General features: G+C 37.4%; 1 protein-coding gene and 1 pseudogene across 5 annotated transcripts in view; both read left to right on the top strand.

Annotated features, from left to right (window-relative positions):
• The window catches only part of ZNF273 (zinc finger protein 273), a 46102-nt gene extending 24596 nt beyond the window's left edge, over window positions 1-21506 (top strand). For 3 of the 5 annotated variants that reach the window (XM_063814245.1, XM_063814244.1, XM_527768.9), the window contains one exon: window positions 13957-21506. In XM_063814245.1, coding sequence (XP_063670315.1) covers window positions 13957-15341 — 1385 coding nt within the window. In that variant the 3' untranslated portion in view covers window positions 15342-21506. Of the gene's footprint in view, window positions 1-9661; window positions 13929-13956 lie in introns of those variants that run through there. The other 2 variants (XM_054655596.2, XM_054655598.2) reach the window with 2 other exon arrangements.
• Window positions 19583-20079, top strand: PANTROV1R-PS231 (vomeronasal 1 receptor panTroV1R-ps231 pseudogene; annotated as a pseudogene).
• Window positions 21507-22050: the final 544 nt, after the last annotated feature.

Raw genomic sequence — 22050 nt, forward strand, 5'->3', positions numbered from 1 at the left:
TAGGGCGTTTATTGAATCTGTAGGTCACTTTGGATAAATGGCACTTTAACAATATTTATTCTTTGAATCCATATACGTAAAATATTTTTAAGTTTATTTGCGTCTTCCTTAATTTTCTTCATTGTAAAGATTTTTTAGGCTGGGTATGGCTGCTCACGTCTGTAATCTCAGCATGTTGGGAGGCTGAGGCGGGTGGATCACTTGAGGTCAGGAGTTCGAGACCAGTCTTGCCAACATGGAAATCCCGTATTTACTAAAAATACAAAAAATAAGCTGGACGTGGTGGTGTGCTCCAGCTACTTGGGAGGCTGAGGCAGGACAATCACCTGAACCTGGGAGGCGGAGGTTGCAGTGAGCTGAGATCACCCCACTGCATTTCATCCTGGGCAACAGAGCAAAATGGTCAAAAAAGATTTTTTACCTGCTTGGTTAAATTTCTTCTCAGAAATTTATGATTTAATGCTAATGTAAATAAGATTGTTTTCTTACTCTATTTTACCAGATAGTTTAAGTGTATGAAACCATAACATATGCTTGTATGTTAATTTTATATTTTGCTGATATACTCAGTGTATTTATTAAACAGGTTTTCATGTACTAGTTGTGGTTTTTAAAAGATAAGATCATGTGATCTACAACAGCAACTTTTTACTTATTTGTCCTCAATTTCAATGGCTATTTTTTTCTTTTTTTTTTTTAAACTAATTCTTCTAGTACATACTTCCAGTGCTATGTTAAAATAGAAGCAATTGACAATGGCACAATATAGTTTTGCATTGGTGTCTGTTAATTTGAAGAAACAAACACCTCTTCAAGTTTTTATAACCTGGTTTCAGCGGGTAAAGATCTTTTTATGTTGGGCCCCCAGAGTGATGGTTTGCCCTCTGGGTTTGTAGTGGAGAGGGGTTGTAGCTTGCTCACAAGGATGCTGGGTCTGCACTAGGGTCCACCTTTAGTTGGCTTGTTACAAGGAGCTTGGGTAGTTGTAATTCCCATTATATTTTTGGACAGACTGAATCTTTCAGGACTTTGCTTTGTAGGGCAGACACCAGGGCAGGTTTTTGCAGTTGGGTCTATATATGGTGGGCCTTTTATTAGGATATGGATGAGTGTGGATTTCACTGAGTACCAGAGAGGATTTTCCCAGGTCACTGTGTGGATTTCTATGTAGGCAGAACCGGCCATGAACTGTAGCTCAGGGAGCTGGAACTGAGTCATTGAACTGCTTCAGGGACCATAGTAAAGCCCAAGGTCTGCAGGTCTGTCCGCATGGCTATAAATGCATGTCTTTCTCTAAGCCTCTGGAAGGGCAGGACCTCTCCCAGACTGTGGCTGGGAGGAGTTTGGGATGGTTACAGAGTAAGTTCAGAATTCTCAGTGAGACCAAGTTGGGTGGGCCATTTCATGGTCTGCAGCAAAGAACAGGGGTCCTGTAGTTTGCCTCCCAAATGAGGGCCTGCCTCCTGGAAAGAACACCCCTCAATCTTGAGCTTTAGCAGAGTTTCATAACTCCCTCCCTGGATCTCAAAGATTCTTTAAAGGCACTTATTTTGAAGATGGGGTGTTGCTGCATAATCCAGGCTGGTCTTAAAATTCCTCCCTGAAGCGATTCTCCAACCTTAATGTACCATGTAGCTGTCCTTACAGGTATGAGCCATGATGCCTGATTCTCTCATAGAGGCATTTTTGTCAGGGATGGCTGACAAATTTTCTTGCTGTGAGGGGATAAATGAATAGGGCACCTTTTATTTTTGCATCTTAATGATGTCACTCTCCCTACATAGTTTTACTTTCTATTTGCTAGTTCAAATTTTTCTGTTATTTTGTTTTATATTTATTTTTCTTTTTTTTTTCTTTGAGATAGAATTTTTAGCTCTTGTGTCCCAGGCTGGAGTGCAATGGCATGATCTCAGCTCACTGCAACCTCCACTTCCTGGGTTTAAGCGATTCTCCTGCCTCAGCCTCCCAAGTAGCTAAGATTCAGGCACGTGCCACCATGCCCAGTTAATTTTTGTATTTTTAGTAGAGACGAGGTTTCACCATGTTGGTCAGGCTGGTCTCGAACTCCTGACCTCGTGATCCGCCTGCCTCGGCCTCCCAAAGTTCTGGGATTACAGGTGTGAGCCACCATGCCCAGCTGACAAATTCTTTTTTAATGGTACATCAATGTTGCATACCAGAGTTTATGAGTAAACATTTTCTCTTACTGTTTTGCCGTTCCAGATTAGTGTTATTTTACTGTTGGTTTCTTAACATCAGTTTATTGTGTTTTTTGTTTTTACTTACATATAATTTTAGACAATTTGCAATTCTGTTTGTATACTTTAAGACAATGTGAGGTTTAATTAAGAGAAATTAGTCATGTCTATCACAATCAGATTATATATGTGTGTTATTGTCTATAAATATGACCTCAATTTTGGTTATGGCTTATCTTGTATATATTCTTTCTTAGATGATTTTCAATGGTTGTTTTATCTTATCTAGGTGAGGAGTCATGGAAATAGTCTTCTTTTCACCATGTGTTTTTAACAATGAATATATGTTTCCTTTTTTTTTTTTTTTTTTTTTTTTTGAGACGTAGTCTCGCTTTGTCGCCTAGGCTGGAGTGCAGTGGCGAGATCTCGGCTCATGCAAGCTCTGCCTTCTGGGTTTGCGCCATTCTCCTGCCTCGGTCTCCCGAGTAGCTGGGACTACAGGTGCCCACCACCACGCTGGGCTAATTTTTTTGTATTTTTAGTAGAGACGGGGTTTCACTGTGTTAGCCTGGATGGTCTGGATCTCCTGACCTCGTGATCTGCCCACCTAGGCCTCCCGAAGTGCTGGGATTACAGGCATGAGCCACCGCGCCCGGCCTGAATATATGTTTTCTTTATGTAAGAGAAACACTTGTTATTTGAAGGTAATTTTTGGAAAGATTTATAATTGTGTATTTTTTCAGTTTTTCTTTTAAAAATATAATTCTTGTAAAAACACATTAACAGGCCGGGCGCGGTGGCTCACACCTATAATCCCAGCACTTTGGGAGGCCGAGGCGGGTGGATCACGAGGTCAGGAGATCGAGACCATCCTGGCTAACATGGTGAAACCCCGTTCTCTACTAAAAATACCAAAAATTAGTCGGGCACGGTGGCGGGCGCCTGTGGTCCCAGCCACTCGGGAGGCTGAGGCAGGAGAATGGCGTGAACCCGGGAGGCGGAGCTTGCAGTGAGCCAAGATCGCGCCACTGTAGTCCCGCCTGGGCGAAAGAGCGAGACTCTGTCTCAAAAAAAAAAAAGAAAGAAAAAACAAAACAAAACAAAAAACACATAACATAAAATTTGCCATCTTAAATCTATTTAAGTGTACATTTCAGGGGCAGGTATGGTGGGGGCACACATCTGTAATCCCAGGATTTGGAAAGGCCAAAACAGAAAGATCACTTGAGCCCAAATGTTTTGAGACCACCCTGGGCAACATATGAAGACGCCCTCTCTATAAATAATTTTTAATAATAGCCAGGCATGGTGGTGTGCACCTGCGGTCCCAGCTGCTAGAGAGATTGAGAAGGGAGGCCTTCTCAATCTCTTGAGCCTTAGAGTTTGATGTTGCATTGAGCCAAAATTGTGTACTCCAGCTTGGATGACAGAGTGAGACCCTGTCTCAGAAAAAAAAAAAAGCTGTACATTTCAGACATGTAAAGTATATTCACATTGTTATGCTAAAAACTTCTAGAAATTTTATATTTTGTAAAACTGAAACTCAATACCCATTAAGTAACAACTGTACATTTTACTCTCTTTAGCCCTTGACAAACACCATTCCACTTTCTGTTTTGATCAGTGTGACCGTCTCTACTAAAAATACAGTGTGACACTTAAGATATCTCATATAAGTGGAATCATATAGTATCCATCATTTTGTCACTGGCTTATTTCAGGAGACATAATATTCTCAAAGTTTATCTTAAAATGTGACAAGATTTTCTTTTTAAGGCTGAATAATATTCCATTGTATGTATATGTTATATTTTTTGATGTCTTCAAGGAACATCTGGGTTGCTTCAGCCTTTTGGGTTTTGTGAATAGTGGTACAATAAACGTGAATGTTCAAATATGTCTTTCAGGTCCTGTGTTGCATGTTTTGGATACAGATTCATAGATGGGATTGTTGTATTTGATGATTATTTCATTTTTAATTATCTAAGGAACATTTATAACATTTTAAAATAATGGCTGCATCTGGTTTTTACCAACCGTCCACATGGATTTTATTTTCCAATAAAAATGATAAACAGATTTGATGTTTTTAAAAATTAGTAGTGGCCATTCTGTTGGATGTGAGATGATTTTGTTTTTTATTGTGATTTTTATGCATTTCTCTATAAATTAGTAATTTTGTGTGTCCTTTCAAATGCTTTTTCCCATTTGTGTGTGTGTGTGTGTGTGTGTGTGTGTGTTTTGAAATGGACTCTGTTGCCCAGGCTGAAGTGCAGTGGCATGATCTCAACTCATTGCAACCTCCAGCCTTCACGGGTTCAAGCAATTCTCCTGCTTCAGCCTTCCAAGTAGCCGGAATTACAGGTGTGCACCACCACACCTGGCTAATTTTTGATTTTTAGTAAAGACGGGGTTTCACCATGTTGGCCAGGCTGGTCTGGAGCTACTGACCTTAAATAATCCTCCTGCCTCGAACTCCCAAAGTGCTGGGATTACAAGCACAAGTCACTGTGCCTGGCCTGTGTATCTTCTTTGATGAAAATATCATTCAATTATTCATCCATTTCTAAATCAAGTTATTCAACTTTATTTTTCCGCTTTAAGAGTTGTTTATATATTCTGAATATTAACTCCCATCACATGTGATTTGCAAATGTTTTCACCCATTTAGTAAGAGGCATTGTCACGTTATTGAATGTTTTCTGTGATGTGCAAAAATTTTGAAATATAGTGTAGTTAAATTTTTTAATTCTTTACCTTTGTTGCTTATGCATTTAATGTCATATCCAAGAAAATGGTGCCAAGACCAATGTCATGTCTTTGCCCTATATTTTTTTCTAAGAGATTTGTTGGTTTTTTTTTTCTAAGTATCTTTTTTTTTTTTTTTTTCTGAGATGGAGTCTTGCTTTGTCACCTAGGCTGGAGTGCAGTGGCGTGATCTTGGCTCACTGCAACCTCTGCCTCCCAGGTTCAAGCAATTCTCCTGTGTCAGCCTCTTGAGTAGGTAGGATTACAGGTGTGCACCACCACACCTGGCTAATTTTTGTATTTTTAATAGAGACGGGGTTTCACCATGTTGGCCAGGCTGGTCTCGAACTGCTGACCATGTGATCCTCCTGCCTCGGCCTCCCAAAGTGCTGGGATTACAGGCATGAGCCACTACACCTGACCAGTTTTCTAATATCTTATTTAAAATATTTTTCATATATGGTTCAAGGAAATAATCCAATCTTCTGTTATCAGTGTTGAGATCCAGTTTTCAACATATTTTTTGAAGAGAATATCTTTTCTCTATTGTGCTCATGACAACTTTGTGGAAGGTCATTTGATCATATACAGAAGGGTTCATTTTTGACTTCCCTGTTCTGTTCTTTCATCTGTTTATCTGTTTTTGTGTCAGTACCATGCTGTTTTGGTTATTGTATCTTTTAATATGTTTTGAAATCAGAAAGTATAATGCCTGTTTGTTCTTTTTCATGGATATTTGACTACAGTTCATAATCAAAATTTAACAATATTTCTGTAAAATCTGTGCTATTGGGATTTTTTATAGAAATTATATTGAATTTATATGTTCAGGCTGGAGTGCAGTGGCACAGTTTCGGCTCACTGCAACCTCTGCCTCTCAGGTTCAAGCGATTCTCCTGCTTCAGCCTCCTGATTAGCTGGGATTACAGGTTCACACCACCACACCCAGCTAATTTTTGTATTTTTTTTAGTAGAGACTGGGTTTCACCATGTTGGCCAGGCTGGTCTCAAACTCCTGACCTCAGATGATCCACCCACCTCGACCTCCTAAAATGCTAGGATTACAGGTGTGAGCCACCATGCCTGGCCGACATTTTTTAAAAATTTAATGTTTTGACCCCTGAGCAAAAATATGTTGAAGAGTATTTTATTTTCATATATTTTAAGATTTGCCAGTTTTACTTTTGCTTTTAATTGCTAGTTTCATTCATTTTTGGTCAGAAAACACACAGTGTATAATTTTGGTCCTCTATACTTATTGTTTTGAGACAGGATCTTAATCTGTCATCCTGGCTGGAATGCAGTGGCATGGTTTTCACTGGCTGCAGCCTCAGCCTCCTTGGCTCAAGTGATCCTTTTACCTCAGGCTTTTGAGTAGTTGGGGACTACAGTCATGCACTACTATGTCTGGTTAATTTTTTTGATTATTTGTAGGGACAAGGTCTGTCTAGGTTGTACACGCTGGTCTCAAAACTTTTGGCCCCACGTGATTCTTTCACCTTGATCTCCCAAAGTGTTGAGATTATAGGCATGAGCCACTGCGCCTAGCTGGTATTCTTTTTTTTTGAGACAGTCTCGCTCTGTCGCCCAGGCTGGAGTGCTCTGGCTCGATCTCGGCTCACCGCAAGCTGCGCTTCTCGGGTTCACGCCATTCTCCTGCCTCAGCCTCCCAAGTAGCTGGGACTACAGGCGCCAGCCACCACGCCTGGCTATTTTTTTATATATATTTTTAGTAGAGACGGGGTTTCACCGTATTAGCCAGGATGATCTCGATCTCCTGACCTTGTGATCCGCCTGCCTTGGCCTCCCGAAATGCTGTTATTACAGGCATGAGCCACCGTGCCCGGCCATGGTATTCTTAAATTAAATGAGTTGATATGTATCCCAACAGAATACACCAGGTGTAAATAAAAATATTATGTAATCTCTTGCATTTGACTGGTAAGTTTTCTACGTGTCTGTTAATCCTAGTTGATCTATAATATGGTTTGAATGTCCATGTTCTCCAAACCTCATGCTACAATGTAATCCTTAATGTTGGATATGGGAGCTGATGGGAGGTATTTGGGTCTGAGGCAAAATTCCTCATGAATGGCTTGGCACCATCCTCTTGGTAATCAGAAAGCTTACACTTTACTAATTCAGATGAAAGCTGGTTCATTAAAAGAACCTGGCTCCTTCACCTCACACTTGCTCTGTCTCTTACCATGTGATATGTCCAGTCTTTGCCTTTCATCGTGATTGTAAGCTTCCTGAGACCCTCACCAGAAGCAGATGCTGGCACACACTTCTTGTACAGTCTGCTAAAGGGTGAGCCAAGTAAACCTTATTTTCTTTATAAATTATCCCCTCTCAGGTATTCCTCTATATGCAAAATAATTAATATGGTCTATAATGTCTAAGTTTTCTTTCTCTTTTTTCTTTTGAGATGGAGTCTTGCTCTGTTACCCAGGCTGGAGTGCAATGCTGCGATCTCGGCTCACTGTAACCTCTGCCTCCTGGGTTCAAGCAATTCTCCTGCCTCAGCCTCCCAAGTAGCTGGGATTACAGGTACCCACCACCACACCCGGCTAATTTTTGTATTTTTATTAGAGATGGGGTTTTGCCATGTTGATCAGGCTGGTCTGGAACTCCTGACCTCAGGTGATCCACCCCCCTCAGCCTCACAAAGTGCTGGGATTACAGGCGTGAGCCACCACACCTAGCCTTAAGTTTTCTTTGTTTTATTAATTTATTTGAATTTTCTATTTTTGAAAATGGGGTCTTGATGTCTACAATTATTATGTTGGTATGTATTTCCTGCTTCACTTTTGTCAGTAATTGCTATGTATATATTGGAGCCCTGATGTTATACATACATACACAGATAGATACATATAATAGTTATGGATTCCTGGTAAATTGACCTATTTTACCATTATATAATATCAATCTTTGCTTCATGCTAATGCTTTTTTTTTTTTTTTTTTTTTTTTTTTTTTTTTTTTTTTTTTTTTTTTTTTGTGAGACAGAAGTCTTGCTCTCTTGCCCAGGCTGGAATACAATGGCACGATCTCGGCTCACTGCAATCTCCGCCTCCCAGGTTCAAGTGATTCTTCTGCCTCAGCCTCCCAAGTAACTGGGATTACAGGCACTCCCCCACCAACATGCCTGGCTAATTTTTGTATTTTTGTAGAGATGAGGTTTCACCATGTTGGCCAGGCTGGTCTCGAACTCCTGACCTCAGGTGACCCACCCACCTCGGCCTTCCAAAGTGCTGGGATTACAGGTGAGAGCCACCATGCCCAGCCACTAATACTTAAAGCATACTGTGTCAGATATGATTATGACCACCTCACCCAATTGCGGTTACTATTTTCACGGAACATAGATATTTTCCAATCGGTTACTTTCAGCCTATTTGACTCAATGCTAAAATGAGTCTCTTATAGGCAGCATATTTTATGCTTTTTTCTTAAGCCACTCTGGCATTCTATTTCCTTTTTTTTTTTTTTTTAAATAATTGTATTTATTTATTTATTTTCGAGATAGGGTCTCATTCCATCAACCACGCTGGTTTGCAGTGGTGTGATCACAGCTCACTGCAGCCTCAACCTTCCAAACTCAGATGATTCTATCATTTCAGTCCCTCAAGTATCTGGGTTACAAGTATGTACCATTATACCCAGTTAGTTTCTTTGTTTTTTTTTTCCCCCTGAGACAGAGTCTCCCTCTGTCGCCCAGACTGGAGTGCAGTGGCATGATCTCGGCTCACTGCAACCTCTGCCTCCCAGGTTCAAGTGATTCTCCTTCCTCAGCCTCCTGAGTAGCTGGGATTACAGCGACTAATTTTTGCATTTTTAGTAGAGATGGGGTTTCATCATGTTGGCCGGGCTGGTCTTGAACTCCTGACCTCAAGTGATCCTCCTGCCTCAGCCTCCCAAAGTGCTGGGATTACAGGTGTGAGCCACTGTGCCTGACTAGTTTCTTTGTATTTTTTGTAGAGACAGAGCTTTGCCATGTTACCCAGGCTGGTCTCAAACTCCTGGGATCAGGTTATTAGTCCATGTTACACCTGTAATCCCAGCACTTTGGGATGCCGAGGCGAGTGGATTACATGAGGTCAGGGGTTCAAGGCCAGCCTGGCCAACATGGTGAAACCCTGTCTCTACTGAAAATACAAAACATTAGCCAGGTGTGGTGGTGCATGCCTGTAATCCCAGCTTTACTGGAGGCTGAGGCATGAGAATCGCTTGAGCTGAGGATGTGGAGGTTGCAGTGAGCCAAGATGGTGCTGCTGCACTCCAGCCTAGGTGGAAGAGCAAGACTCTGTCTCAAAATTTAAAAAAAAGAAAAAAAGAAAATCGCAAAATTTACAATAAATATTCTTAAATATTCAGTTTAGTCATACTAATTATATTATGCAACATTTTACTAAGTGTTTTTATCTTACAAAGCTAGTCTCAACACATATTAAACAACTACCATTTTTTCCCATTTTCATGGCACTTTTCAAACACTACTCTTTTTTTTCTAGGAGTGTAACTGCATCATGTATCTCATACAAACTCTGTCTTTTTGTGGCAGCTCATTTTATTTTGCATAATGTCATCAAGATTTATCGTTATAGTTGTTAGAATATCTTCTGCTTTTTGAAAACTGAGTGACAGTCCAGTTTTATTGTTGTTGTTTGTTTTGTGTGTGTGTGTGTGTGTTTATTTTTATTTTTTATACAGATTCTCATTCTTTCACCCAGGTTGGAGTGCAGTGGCATGATCTTGGGTTACTGCAACCTCTGCCCCTCGGGATTCAAGTGATTCTACTGCCTCAGCCTCCCGAGTAGCTGGGATTATAGGCGAGTGCCATCATGCCCGGCTAATTTTTGCATTTTTAGTAGAGTGAGGGTTTCACCATGTTGGCCAGGCTGGTCTCGAACGCCTGACCTCGTGTGATCCGCCCTCCTCAGCCTCCCAAAGTGCTGGGATTACAGGCATGAGCCACAGTGCCCGGCCAAGTATTTTTATATTTCAGATCATATCTACTGAACGATTTGGTGACAGAAATTTGCATTGCTTTTACCTATTGGCTTTCAGTAACAATGGTATAATAATTATGGGTATGAAAATGACTCTTCATATGACCACATATGTGAAAGTATATATATGTGCTGCATTCTATTTTGCTAATCTCCTTTTTTTTTTACCTTTATACTTGTAGCAAATTGTTTTAATTCTGTAGCTTTGTAATATGTTTTAAAATCAGAAACTCTAATGCTTCCAACATTGTTCCTTTTTTTGAAGATTGTTAGGTACTTTATTGTCTCTTGAGATTCCATATACGTTAGGGGTTGCTGTTTTTATGTCTTCAAAAATGCAATGAGAAATTGAGAAAACATTGCATTAAATCTTGTAGATTACATTGAGCAGTATAGACATCTTCCCAATATTTCAACTTTTGAACAAAAGCATGCTAAAGAATGTGGTTTAATTTACTATATATTTGTAAACTTGTTAGCTTTTAATATTATTGTTTTATATTGTCATTCCATTTTTGTTATAGAAAGTAATCCATAAAATTTCAGTTCTAAAATACTTTTTAAGACTCTTTTGACTTATTTGGTGGTCTGTCAAGAAGAAAGTTGTATAAGCTATTGATAAGGGTGTGTATCTTAATGTTGTTGAGTTTTGTATACCTATGTTAGGAATATTTGTTTTATACTGCCTTCAGGTCCTCTGTTCTCTTACTAATGTTCTGTCTTGTTTTATTCTTACTATAGAAAATGGGATATTAAAATAGTCTATAATTATATTCTCTATGTGTTTCAATTCTGTTGATATTTGCTTTATATATTTGGAACACTAATGTGAGACACACACACACACACACACACACACACACGCGCGCACGCAAATTTGTCATAGTTTCTCATGAATCTATTATTGTTTAATGTCCGTACTTGTCTCTTTGGAGTTTTGACTTAAAGTACATTTTATAAAATACGACAGTTACTTAAGATGTAGCTTGTGTAATACTATTTTGACGTCTGCTGCTCTCGTTTTGTTAATATTTGCATGGAATGTTACTTCCATCTTGCCACTTTCAGTCTTTTTATTATTAGATCTTTGCTGAGTCTTGTAGAAAGGCAACTTGGATCTGGATTTTTCAAATTTTTTTTTTTTTTTTTTAGGGGGAGTCTCGTTCTGTCACCCAGGCTAGAGTAGTGCAGTGGTACCATCTCAGTTCACTGCAACTTCTGCCTCCCAGGTTCAAGCGCTTCTCCTGTCTCAGCCTCCCAAGTAGCTGGGATTACAGGCACCCGCCACCATGCCTGGCTAATTTTTGTATTTTTAGAAGAGATGGGGTTTCACCATGTTGGTCAGGCTGGTCTCAAACTCCTGACCTAAGGTGATCCACCGCCTCGGTCTCCCAAAGTGCTGGGATTACAGGCATGAGCCACCGTGCCTGGCTGATTTTTCAATTTTTTAAATAAATCCCTTTATTAAATGTATGTCTTTTGATCGGAAAGTTAATTATATATATTCAAATAATTTTCTGAAGGAGAAAGTCTTACTAATATCATTTTATTAGTTGTTTTATTTGATTCTTGTATCTTTGCCTCTCATTTTCTTTATCTTCCTTTGTGTCTTTGCGATTTTTGTATCGATATGCTTTCATTTCTTTCTTATTTGTGTATCCATACAGATATTTTTTGGGGTACCTTGGGGATTACATAAAACCTCTAAAAGATAAAACAATATAGTTTAACCTGGTAAAAAAAATTAACTTCAGTTGCATACAAAGTTTTTTTGTTTGTTTTTGTTTTTTTGAGACAGAGTCTCGCTCTGTTGCCAAGGCTGGAGTGCAGTGACACAATCTTGGCTCGCCACAACCTCTGTTTCCCAGGTTCAAACAATTCTCCTGCCTCAGCCTCCTGAGTAGCTGGGACTACAGGCGCGCATCACCATGCCTGGCTAATTTTTGTATTTTTTTAGTAGAGACAGGGTTTCACTATGTTGGCCAGGTTGGTCTTGAACTCTTGACCTTGCGATTCACCCGCCTTGGCCTCCCAAACTGCTGGAATTACAGGCATGAGCTACCATGCCCGGCTGCATACAAAGTTTTTTCCTCATTACATCTGCCCTCAACATTGTTATTGATGGTGCTAATTATCTTTTTATGTTGTATGTCCATTAACAGTTGTTTATAACAATTTCTATGCTTTTATCTTTCAAGTTCTAGACAATAATTAAAAATGTGTACTGCACCATTATGATAATGCTAAGGAATAGTATTTTTGTGTATGTGCATGTCTCTCCCAGAAAGTTATGTATTTTCATATGATTATGTGTTGTTTTCTTGCATCGTGTTATTTTCAGTGGAAATAACTCCTTTTCACCATCTTTGATATGTAGGGCAAATGGAGTGCCAATATACTTTTTCAGGATTTGGTTATTTTGGAAGATCTTTTCCTTTTTATCTGGTAGGACAGTTTTGCTGATGGTATTATTCTCACTTGGAAGCTTTTTTTTTTTTTTTTTTTTAATAAGGACTTTGACTATATCACAGTTTTTTTTCTGGCCTGCAAAATTTTCTTGACAAATTCACTGGTTTTCTCATAAGACTATCCTTGTAAATGACACATCACTTTCATCTTACAGCTCCCAAGATTGTCTTGCCTGTGACTGTTGAAATCGTGCTTATATATGTGTGTGTTATAAATATCTTTGTGTGTATCCTAGTTTGTTGAGCATCTTCATTTTTACATCAGGTTTTCCTACTTTTAAAATTTTTTTAGTTTTTTTGTCATTTTACCTTAACAATTTGTTTTTGATATTTTTAACACTTGTTTTTATCCTCATATTTCTGATTTTCAGTAGTTGTCTGTGTTCCTATTTAATTCATTGAGTATTATTCAATTTATTTTAAATTTTTGAAATTAATTTTTACAGCTTCATTCTTTAATAGTTGCTTTCAGAAAATTTTATAATGTTTTTGATGAGGCCATGTTGCCTTCCTATTTTGTATGCATTATAATTTTTTATTGCGATTTGGACATTAAAAATAAGCTACCCATCACAATCTTTATAACGTATCTTTGTCTTGGCTTAGTCTGAAACCAACTGTCTTGGCTAGAGATTTTGGTAGTCTCTCAAACATGTTCTTAAAATGTGTCTTTTCTGAAATTTTTGGGGTTTTTTAGTTAAAGGAGTTTATTCATGTTTCTTCTTAATAGTCAGTAATCACTTGCTACACCTATTCCTTGTCTGTGGTACTGCAGTTTCTCTGCTGCTGCAACATTCACCTTGGGTCTCAGCTGACTCAAACTGTTATTCCATAGTATATCACCATTTCTTTTGCATTTGTCAGGAGAGACAGAAACCAGTGTCTGGAAAGGCCCCTAGAAGTCTGAAATGAATATGTGTGTGCCACTGTTTTTCTTCTCTTTTCAAAAAGAAACCAAGAGTTGGCAATTTACTCCTTTTTTTTGAGACAGAGTCTCGCTCTCATCACCCAGGCTGAAGTCCAATGGCGTAGTCTCAGCTCACTGCAGCCTCTACCTTGTGGGTTCAAGGGATTCTCCTGCCTCAGCCTCCTGAGTAGCTGGGATTACAGGCATGTGCCATACCCGGCTAATTTTTGTGGTTTTACCAGAGACAAGGTTTCACCATGTTGGTCAGGCTGGTCTTGAACTACTGACCTTGTGATCTGCCTGCCTCGGCCTCCCAAAATGCTGGGATTACAGGCATGAGCCACTGCACCCGACCTGCAATAGACTTTTCCTTCTATATGGCTCTTTGCATTGTGCTCACCTGGGGCACTGCACACACTTAACTCATTTATAAATTTTCCACAAATGTATCTTGGTCAGTATGTTTTTGTTACATTGATATGTCTGTGAAGGAATTAGGGCCTGTGGTATTTTGCTATACCATCTTCCTTATGTAGTTTGTATATTTTTATAGGTTAGATTTGTAAAGTATATTCATCTGAGTCTAGTAAGTGGGGTAATTGTTACTTTTATTTCTTTCAGTTGTGTGTTCTCATTTTGCCCAAGACCTTTGGCCAAAGCAGGGCTTAAAAGATTCTTTTCAAAAAGTGATACTGAGAAGATATGGAAAATATGGACATGAGAATTTACAATTAAGAAAAGGCTGTAAAAGTGCGGATGAGCATAAGGTGCACAAAAGAGGGTATAATGGACTTAACCAATGTTTGACAACTACCCAGAGCAAAATATTTCAATGTGATAAATATGTTAAAGTCCTTCATAAATTCTCAAATTCAAATATACATAAGAAAAGACAAACTGGAAAGAAACCTTTCAAGTGTAAAGAATGTGGCAAATCATGTTGCATACTTTCACAACTAACTCAGCATAAGAAAACTGTTACTAGAGTGAATTTCTACAAAAGTAAGACATGTGGAAAAGCCTTTAACCAGTTCTCAAATCTTACTAAACATAAGATAATTCATACTGAAGTAAATCCCTACAAATGTGAAGAATGTGGCAAAGCCTTTAACCAGCCCTTAACTCTTACTAAACATAAAAAAATTCATACTGAAGAGAAACCTTACAAATGTGAAGATTGTGGCAAAGTCTTTAGTGTATTTTCAGTCCTTACTAAACATAAGATAATTCATACAGGAACAAAACCCTACAATTGTGAAGAATGTGGCAAAGGCTTTAGTATATTCTCAACCCTTACTAAACATAAGATAATTCATACTGGAGAGAAACCCTACAAATGCAATGAATGTGGTAAAGCCTTTAACTGGTCCTCAACTCTTACTAAACATAAGAGAATTCATACTGGAGAGAAACCCTACAAATGTGAAGAATGTGGCAAAGCTTTTAACCAGTCCTCAACCCTTACTAGACATAAGATAGTTCATACTGGAGAGAAACCCTACAAATGTGAAGAATGTGGTAAAGCCTTTAAACGGTCCACAACTCTTACTAAACATAAGAGAATTTATACTAAAGAGAAACCATACAAATGTGAAGAATGTGGAAAAGCCTTTAGTGTATTCTCAACCCTTACTAAACATAAGATAATTCATACTGGAGCAAAACCTTACAAATGTGAAGAATGTGGCAGTGCCTTTAGGGCATTCTCAACCCTTACTGAACATAAGAGAGTTCATACTGGAGAGAAACCTTACAAATGCAATGAATGTGGTAAAGCCTTTAACTGGTCCTCAACTCTTACTAAACATAAGAGAATTCATACTGGAGAGAAACCCTACAAATGTGAAGAATGTGGCAAAGCTTTTAACCGGTCCTCAAACCTTACTCGACATAAGAAAATTCATACTGGAGAGAAACTATACAAACCTAAAAGATGTGACAGTGCTTTTGACAACACCTCAAACTTTTCTAGACATAAAAGAAATCATATGGGTGAGAAATCCTAGAAATGTGAAGAATGTGACAAAGCCTTTAAGCGGTTGTCACACTTGATTGTATATAAGATAATTCATACTGGAGAAAACTCCCAGAAGTGTGACAAATGTGACAAAACATTTAATTAATTCTCATACCTTATTGCACAGGAAAGCATTTATACTTGAGAAAAATTGTATAAAGAATGGAAAAGTCATTAATATCTGCTCATATCTTACTCAACATCAGCGAGTTGGTATTTAATAAAAGCATTATCAATGAAATTACTGTCAAAAGATCTTTCAGACAATATAAGCCTGCAAAGTGCAGCAGAGTATTTATTTTGAAGAGAAACATTAAAAGTACAAAGAGGTTTGTAGTACCTTTGTTTGTATCATAGATCTTATTGTACACATTTTGTACCAGAGAAAAACCCTGAAGCAGTTGTTCAAACTTTGTTCAATACCAGGAAATTTATATTGGAGAAAAACCCTATGAGTGTAATGAATTTGGAAAAATATTTTTTTCAACAACAGCTTAGAAAACATGGGAGGAATTACACTAAAATATATTTTTGCAAATGCAGCAGTAAATATGAAAGAAATGATCCAAAGTTAGGTTTATATAAATATCAGAGAATTCACAGTACAGATATATCTAAGATACTGACACTTCAGACATTACACAAAATCAGAGTGCTGAGTACAGAAAGTTATCCAAAACAAAAGTTGGTAGATAACTAATAGTGAACAAGTTTTTGGCAGAGGTATATTTACATTCAGAGTACACTTCTTTGGAAAAAATTACAGGTTTTTTGAAAAGTGAATAATGTAATTCAACTCTCAAATTCATGGTTTTTTTTTTTTTTGGTTTTGGTTTTGGGTTTTTTTTTGTTTTTTTTTGTTTTTTTTGAGACGGAGTTTCACTCTTGTTGCCCAGGCTGGAGTGCAATGGCGTGATCTCAGCTCACCGCAACCTCTGCCTCCCAGATTCAAGCAATTCTCCTGCCTCAGCCTCCCTAGTAGCTGGGATTACAGGCATGTGCCACCATACCTGGCTAATTTTGTATTTTTAGTAGAGACAGGGTTTCTCCATGTTGGTCAGTCTGGTCTCAAACTCCCAACCTCAGGTGATATGCCTGCCTCGGCCTCCCAAAATGTTGGGATTACAGGCATGAGCCACTGCGCCCGGCGCATGTTTTTTCTTCATTCCTATTGTATTCACATGTGAAAGCATGTGATCAACTTGCTGCATCAAAGATATGAGATTTTTTTTTTATTAGGTGGGCATTATTTATGACCTTTTCTATGGAAGAGTAAGAACATTAAAATGAAAGATGCATGATGAAAATCTAAGTAGAGAGGCTCTTGTGGTTAACTGATAATATTGAGTGATGCATGAGGTAGGTGTTCAGAGTAATATTCTGCATTATAGTGAAAAAAATTTTTAATATTAGTTAAAATTCAATTATATCATTTTATGAATTGTGCTTTTCATAATGCAGTACATTTCAAAATTTTTAGATTATGTATGAACTTAGATTTTTAAACATGTTTTAACATGTTAAGACTTGTGCATTCAGTGAAGCGTTATTATGCCACAAACTTTAACCTACCTCACCTTACTCAATGGTGTAGGTAAAAGATGATAGCAATATATTATTTGGTTACATAGTGGACTAACATTTTTAATAATCTCTTTTGCCAGTGGCTTTAAACTGCAGATAAGTTAAAGAATATTCCCATAGGTTTTACATTTATATTTTTTCTTATTTAAATTTATTGTTCTTATTTTTCATGGGTACATAGTATGTTTTTATGCTGTATATGGCATGTTTTGATACAGGTATATAATATGTAATAATCACATCAGGGTAAATGAGGTATCCATTACTAGCATTTATCCTTTGTATTACTTTTATTTTAAAATGTACAACTAAATTGTTATGGACTACAGGGTTATTTTTATGGTCATAATAAAAATTACAAAAGTATAAATAAAATACATACATTTCTGAGTCCTGAATATTTTTTAAAATTTGTTATATATTTTTCTTCTAACATGTGGCCTCTTTGCCTGCAAACATATAAAGACTCAGTTTTGATTTACATAGAGTTAAATATACATATATTTTACTTTAAAGATAAATCTTAAGTGTAAGAAAATTGTAGAGTAAGTGTGCTTGTGTGTGTATGTTTGTACCTGTTTTCTTCTGAAAACATTGGAACAAATCATTTTAATAAGGTGACTAATTTATTAGAAAACTAACAACCTCAAAAATGCTGAAAGCAAATCTATACTCTCTCTGCTTTGTATTGAATTCATTACTGTAAAATATTATGGCTTGTGGTTCAGAATCTCCCCATGCAGATGTTCTGTTTTCACTTGCCTGGTACTCATGGTAGAGCCATACATTTCTTTTTTCTTACAATTTCTTTTACAGTTTATGAAGTATTATATGAGCTGGTCAGGGATTACAACAATTTTTTTTTAATAAAATTTAGTAGTGCACAAAAAGTAATTTTTAGATGTAATTTTACTGTTAGTCTATTAAGTTATATTTTATTTATTTAGTTAAAACATTGCCCTTTGTTCTATTGGAGAACCCTATGTAAGCCGACTTTTTAAAAGTTATTCTTTCTTTCACTTTTCATAATTTTCATAAGTAAATTTATTTATTTATTGAATTTGTTCAGGTAAGTACTAGGGAGGCTTCCTGAGTCATGAGGATGCTGTTCTATATAAACATAGCAGACAAACATGACAGTGCTTGATCTATAACAGATGCTCCATAGTAAGACATAAATATTCCTGTTGAAGTTAGTTTGTAACTTCAAGTCAGAAATGGAATATATCAATGGTGAAACAGTAACACTGATTTTTCATGTGGAGAGGACATTTTTTTTCCGGGCTGCAAAGCTGAATTCTGCTGAATTTAAAGAGAAATTTTGGTTATTTTCTAATTATATTCAGTTTTGTTTGTCTTATGTGTATTCCAACAATGTGTGCATCACAGCTCTTCTTTTTCTGTGTTATGGCTACAGTTTTCTTGCTGTTGTCTTTATGCCATGTCATTTCACGTGGTAATTTAGTAAGTTTTGATGAGAAATTTGATATTTTTAGTGCACTGAAAAATTGGTTTTAATTGGTGAGTTTGCTTACCAATATAACTGTCAGATTGTTAAGATAAAAGGCATACGCTGTCCACAGGTGAGAGGATTAAATCACTTAGCATTGTTTTTAACTGTCTGTAAAAAAAAAAAAAAAATCTTACTAGATTCTTATACAAAGTGTGGCAAATATAAAATTTGCTAGAAAATATGTTAGAAATTTATTTATTTATTTAGAGATGAGGTTTCACTCTTGTTGCCCAGGCTGGAGTGCAATGGCACGATCTTGGCTCACCACAACCTCCACCTCCTGGGTTTGATTCTCCTGTCACAGCCTCCCGAGTAGCTTGGATTACAGGCATGTGCCACCATGCCTGGCTAATTTTGTATTTTTAGTAGACAGGGTTTCTCCATGTTGGTGAGGCTGGTCGTGAACTCCTGACCTTAGGTGATCCGCCCACCTCCGCCTCCCAGAGTGCTGGGATTACAGGCGCGAGCCACTGCGCCCGGCCAGAAATTAAATTTTTAAGAGAGCTAATGGTAAATCTGACTGGGCACAGTGGCTCATGCCTGTAATCCTAGCACTTTGGGAGCCTGAGCTGGGTGGATTACTTAAGGCCAGGAGTGCGAAACCAGCCCGGCCAACATGGTGAAACCCTGTCTTTACTAAAAATACAAAAATTAGCCAGCTGTGGTCGTGTGCACCTGTAGTCCCAGCTACTTTGAAGGCTGAGGCAGGAGAATCATTTGAACGCGGGAGTAACGTTTTCACACAGAATCTATTTTTAAGTGTGACTGTAAAACATTGCAAAATAATAAAATGACTTCTGTTGACTTGAAATTTGGAATAGTATTTCTTTTCCATATTAATATTACAATTTGGAGGAATTTCTTTTTTAGATGCAGTCTCACTCTTGTCACCCAAGCTGGAGTGCAGTGGCGCCATCTCGGCTCACTGCAACCTTCGCCTCCCAGGTTCAAGCTGTTCTCCTGCCTCAGCCTCCTGAGTAGCTAGGATTACAGGCACCTGCCACCACGCCTGGCTAATTTTTGTACTTTTTAGTAGAGACAGCGTTTTGCCATGTTGGCCAGGCCGGTCTCGAACTCCTGACCTCAGATGATCCACCCACCTCAGCCTCCCGAAGTGTTGGGATTACAGGCATGAACCACTGCGCCCGGTCTCACTTTTCTTAATATATATTTTTTTGGTTGGTGAAGTTCAGTCTACAGCTTTTATTCTTAGTCACCTATCTGTAGCCAACTCCTTGGTCATTTTCTCTGGAAAACTTTTGGAGATCAGGGCAACTTTTGGATTAAAACGTTTTCTATTTTTTTGCGTGCAAATTTGTGTTCTGCCTTCACAGAATGGTGTCATGGGACCATAAGCAACACCTGCCCTTTTAGTGTCTTTCATACCATTACCATCTGTACCAGAAACTCCAGGTACCCCAAGCTTAAAGTAAAAACCCTAAAGTACATTGGCTTTTCCCACAGACTGTACTGGGTCCAGAACATGCTGTTAAATATCAGAGTTTCTGTGATTATGACAGATGACAAAAACCACACAAGAACTAAGTATTTTTGATACTATTCAGCCAAGTTTATGAAACAGACACAGTATTTGAAACATTATTATCTTTCTATAATGTTTTAAAAATGAATTTTTTGATGTGACATAAAATGCATTTTTTTCTGTAAAACATGATGTTTTGAAGTATATATACAATGTCAAATGCTTAATTCCAAGTTAATGCTTTACCTCACATAGTTAACATTTTATGGTGAGAGCACTTCACATTTTCTTAGCATTTTTCTTAGCACTTTTCATTTTTTCAGTATTAGCATATACAAATACATTATTATGAACCATAGTCACTGTGCTGTACAGAAAAATCTTTTGAACTTATTCCTCTTATTTAACTATAATTATGTACCTGGGATTACAGGCACCCACAACCATGCCTGGCTAATTTTTGTATTTTTAGTAGAGATGGGGTTTCACCATGTTGGCCAGGCTGGTCTCTAACTCCTGACTTCAAGTGATCTGCCCGCATTGGTCTCCCAAAGTTCTGGAACTACAGGCATGAGCCTGCAGCCTGGCCAAGTTTCTTACATATTTTTTTATGTTAAAGTCTTGTCACATGTATGGTTTGCAAATATTTTGTCCGATTTTTTACTTTTCTTGTCCTGTTTGTTGTATCAGATTTTTTTCAACAGCTTTTTATTAATAATTTGAAGTAATCTGACATCAATTTTACCTTTGATTCTCTGGGATTTTGAGGTTAAATCAAAAGAATTACTGCCTAGACCAATGTAATGGGGCTTTTACTCTATATTTTTTGTAGTAGTTTCAGAGATTCAGGCCTTACATTTAAGTAATTAAACTATTTGAATAGATTTTTATATATGGTGTGAAATGAGGGTCTCATATTGCTCTGCATGTTGCTATAATTTTCTTAGCACCATTTATTGAAGATAATGCCCTTTCCCTAAGAAAGTGTTACCTATATTTAAATTGAGTTAGCTGTAAATACGTGGATATATTCCTGGTTTGTCTTTACTGCTCCACTGGCATATGTGTCTGTTTTTATTCAAGTACCATACTGTTTTGAGTACTATAGCTTGGTAGTATATTTCAAAGTCAGGTAGGGTAATAACTTTAGTGTTTTTTTTTTTTCTTGATTGCTTTGGCTATACAGGATCTTTTGTGGGGTATCATATAAATTTTAGATATATATATTTAATTTTTATTAAGTATGTCACTGGTATTTTGATAAAGGTTGTGTTATATCTGCAGATTATTTTCTGTAATATGGATATTCAACAGTATTAATGCCAATTCATGAATTAGTACTATTTAATTGGTTTAGTATTTAATTTCTTCCTTTAATGTTCTTTAGATTATAATGTAAGGTGTTTTAACTTTTTGGTTAAACTGATTTCAAAGTGTAGTTATTACATTTATTGTAGATGAGATTGCTTTTAATTTCATTTTGAGATAGTTAATTATTCTTGTGTAGAAATGCTACTGACTCGTGTGTTGATTTTGTATTTTGCAAGTTTAATAAATTTGTTTATTAGTTCTAAGTGAAGTCTTAGGCTTTTCTATACCTAAGAGTATGTCATCTGTAAACAGGGATAATTTAACTTTTTTTCCAAGCTAGATGCCTTTGATTTTATTCTCTAAATTTTCTGACTTGGACATTTAATACGTTTAATAAGACTGACTGAAGTGGGCATTGTTGTCTTGTTCTAGCTTTTAGAGTAAAAGCTTACAACATTTCCTTGCTTAATATGTTGTTAGCTGTGCATTTTTTTGGTATATCTGGTGTATATTGGCTTGAGGTGCATTTGTCCTATACCTATTTTATTCAGAGATTTATCATGAGCGTATGTTGAATTTTGCCAGCGCTTATTCTCCACCTATTATTTATTTATTTATTGAAACAGAGTCTTGCTCTGTCACCTATGCTGGAGTGCAGTGGTGTGATCTCAGCTCACTGCAACTTCTGCCTCCCGGGTGCAAGCTATTCTCCTGCCTCAGCCTCCCAAGTAACTGGGATTACAGGTGCACGCCACTATGCCCAGCTAATTTTTACATTTTAGTAGAAATGGGGTTTCGCCATATTGA

The sequence above is a fragment of the Pan troglodytes genome, chromosome 6 (genome assembly GCF_028858775.2).
Source record: "Pan troglodytes isolate AG18354 chromosome 6, NHGRI_mPanTro3-v2.0_pri, whole genome shotgun sequence".
Lineage (NCBI taxonomy): Eukaryota > Metazoa > Chordata > Mammalia > Primates > Hominidae > Pan > Pan troglodytes.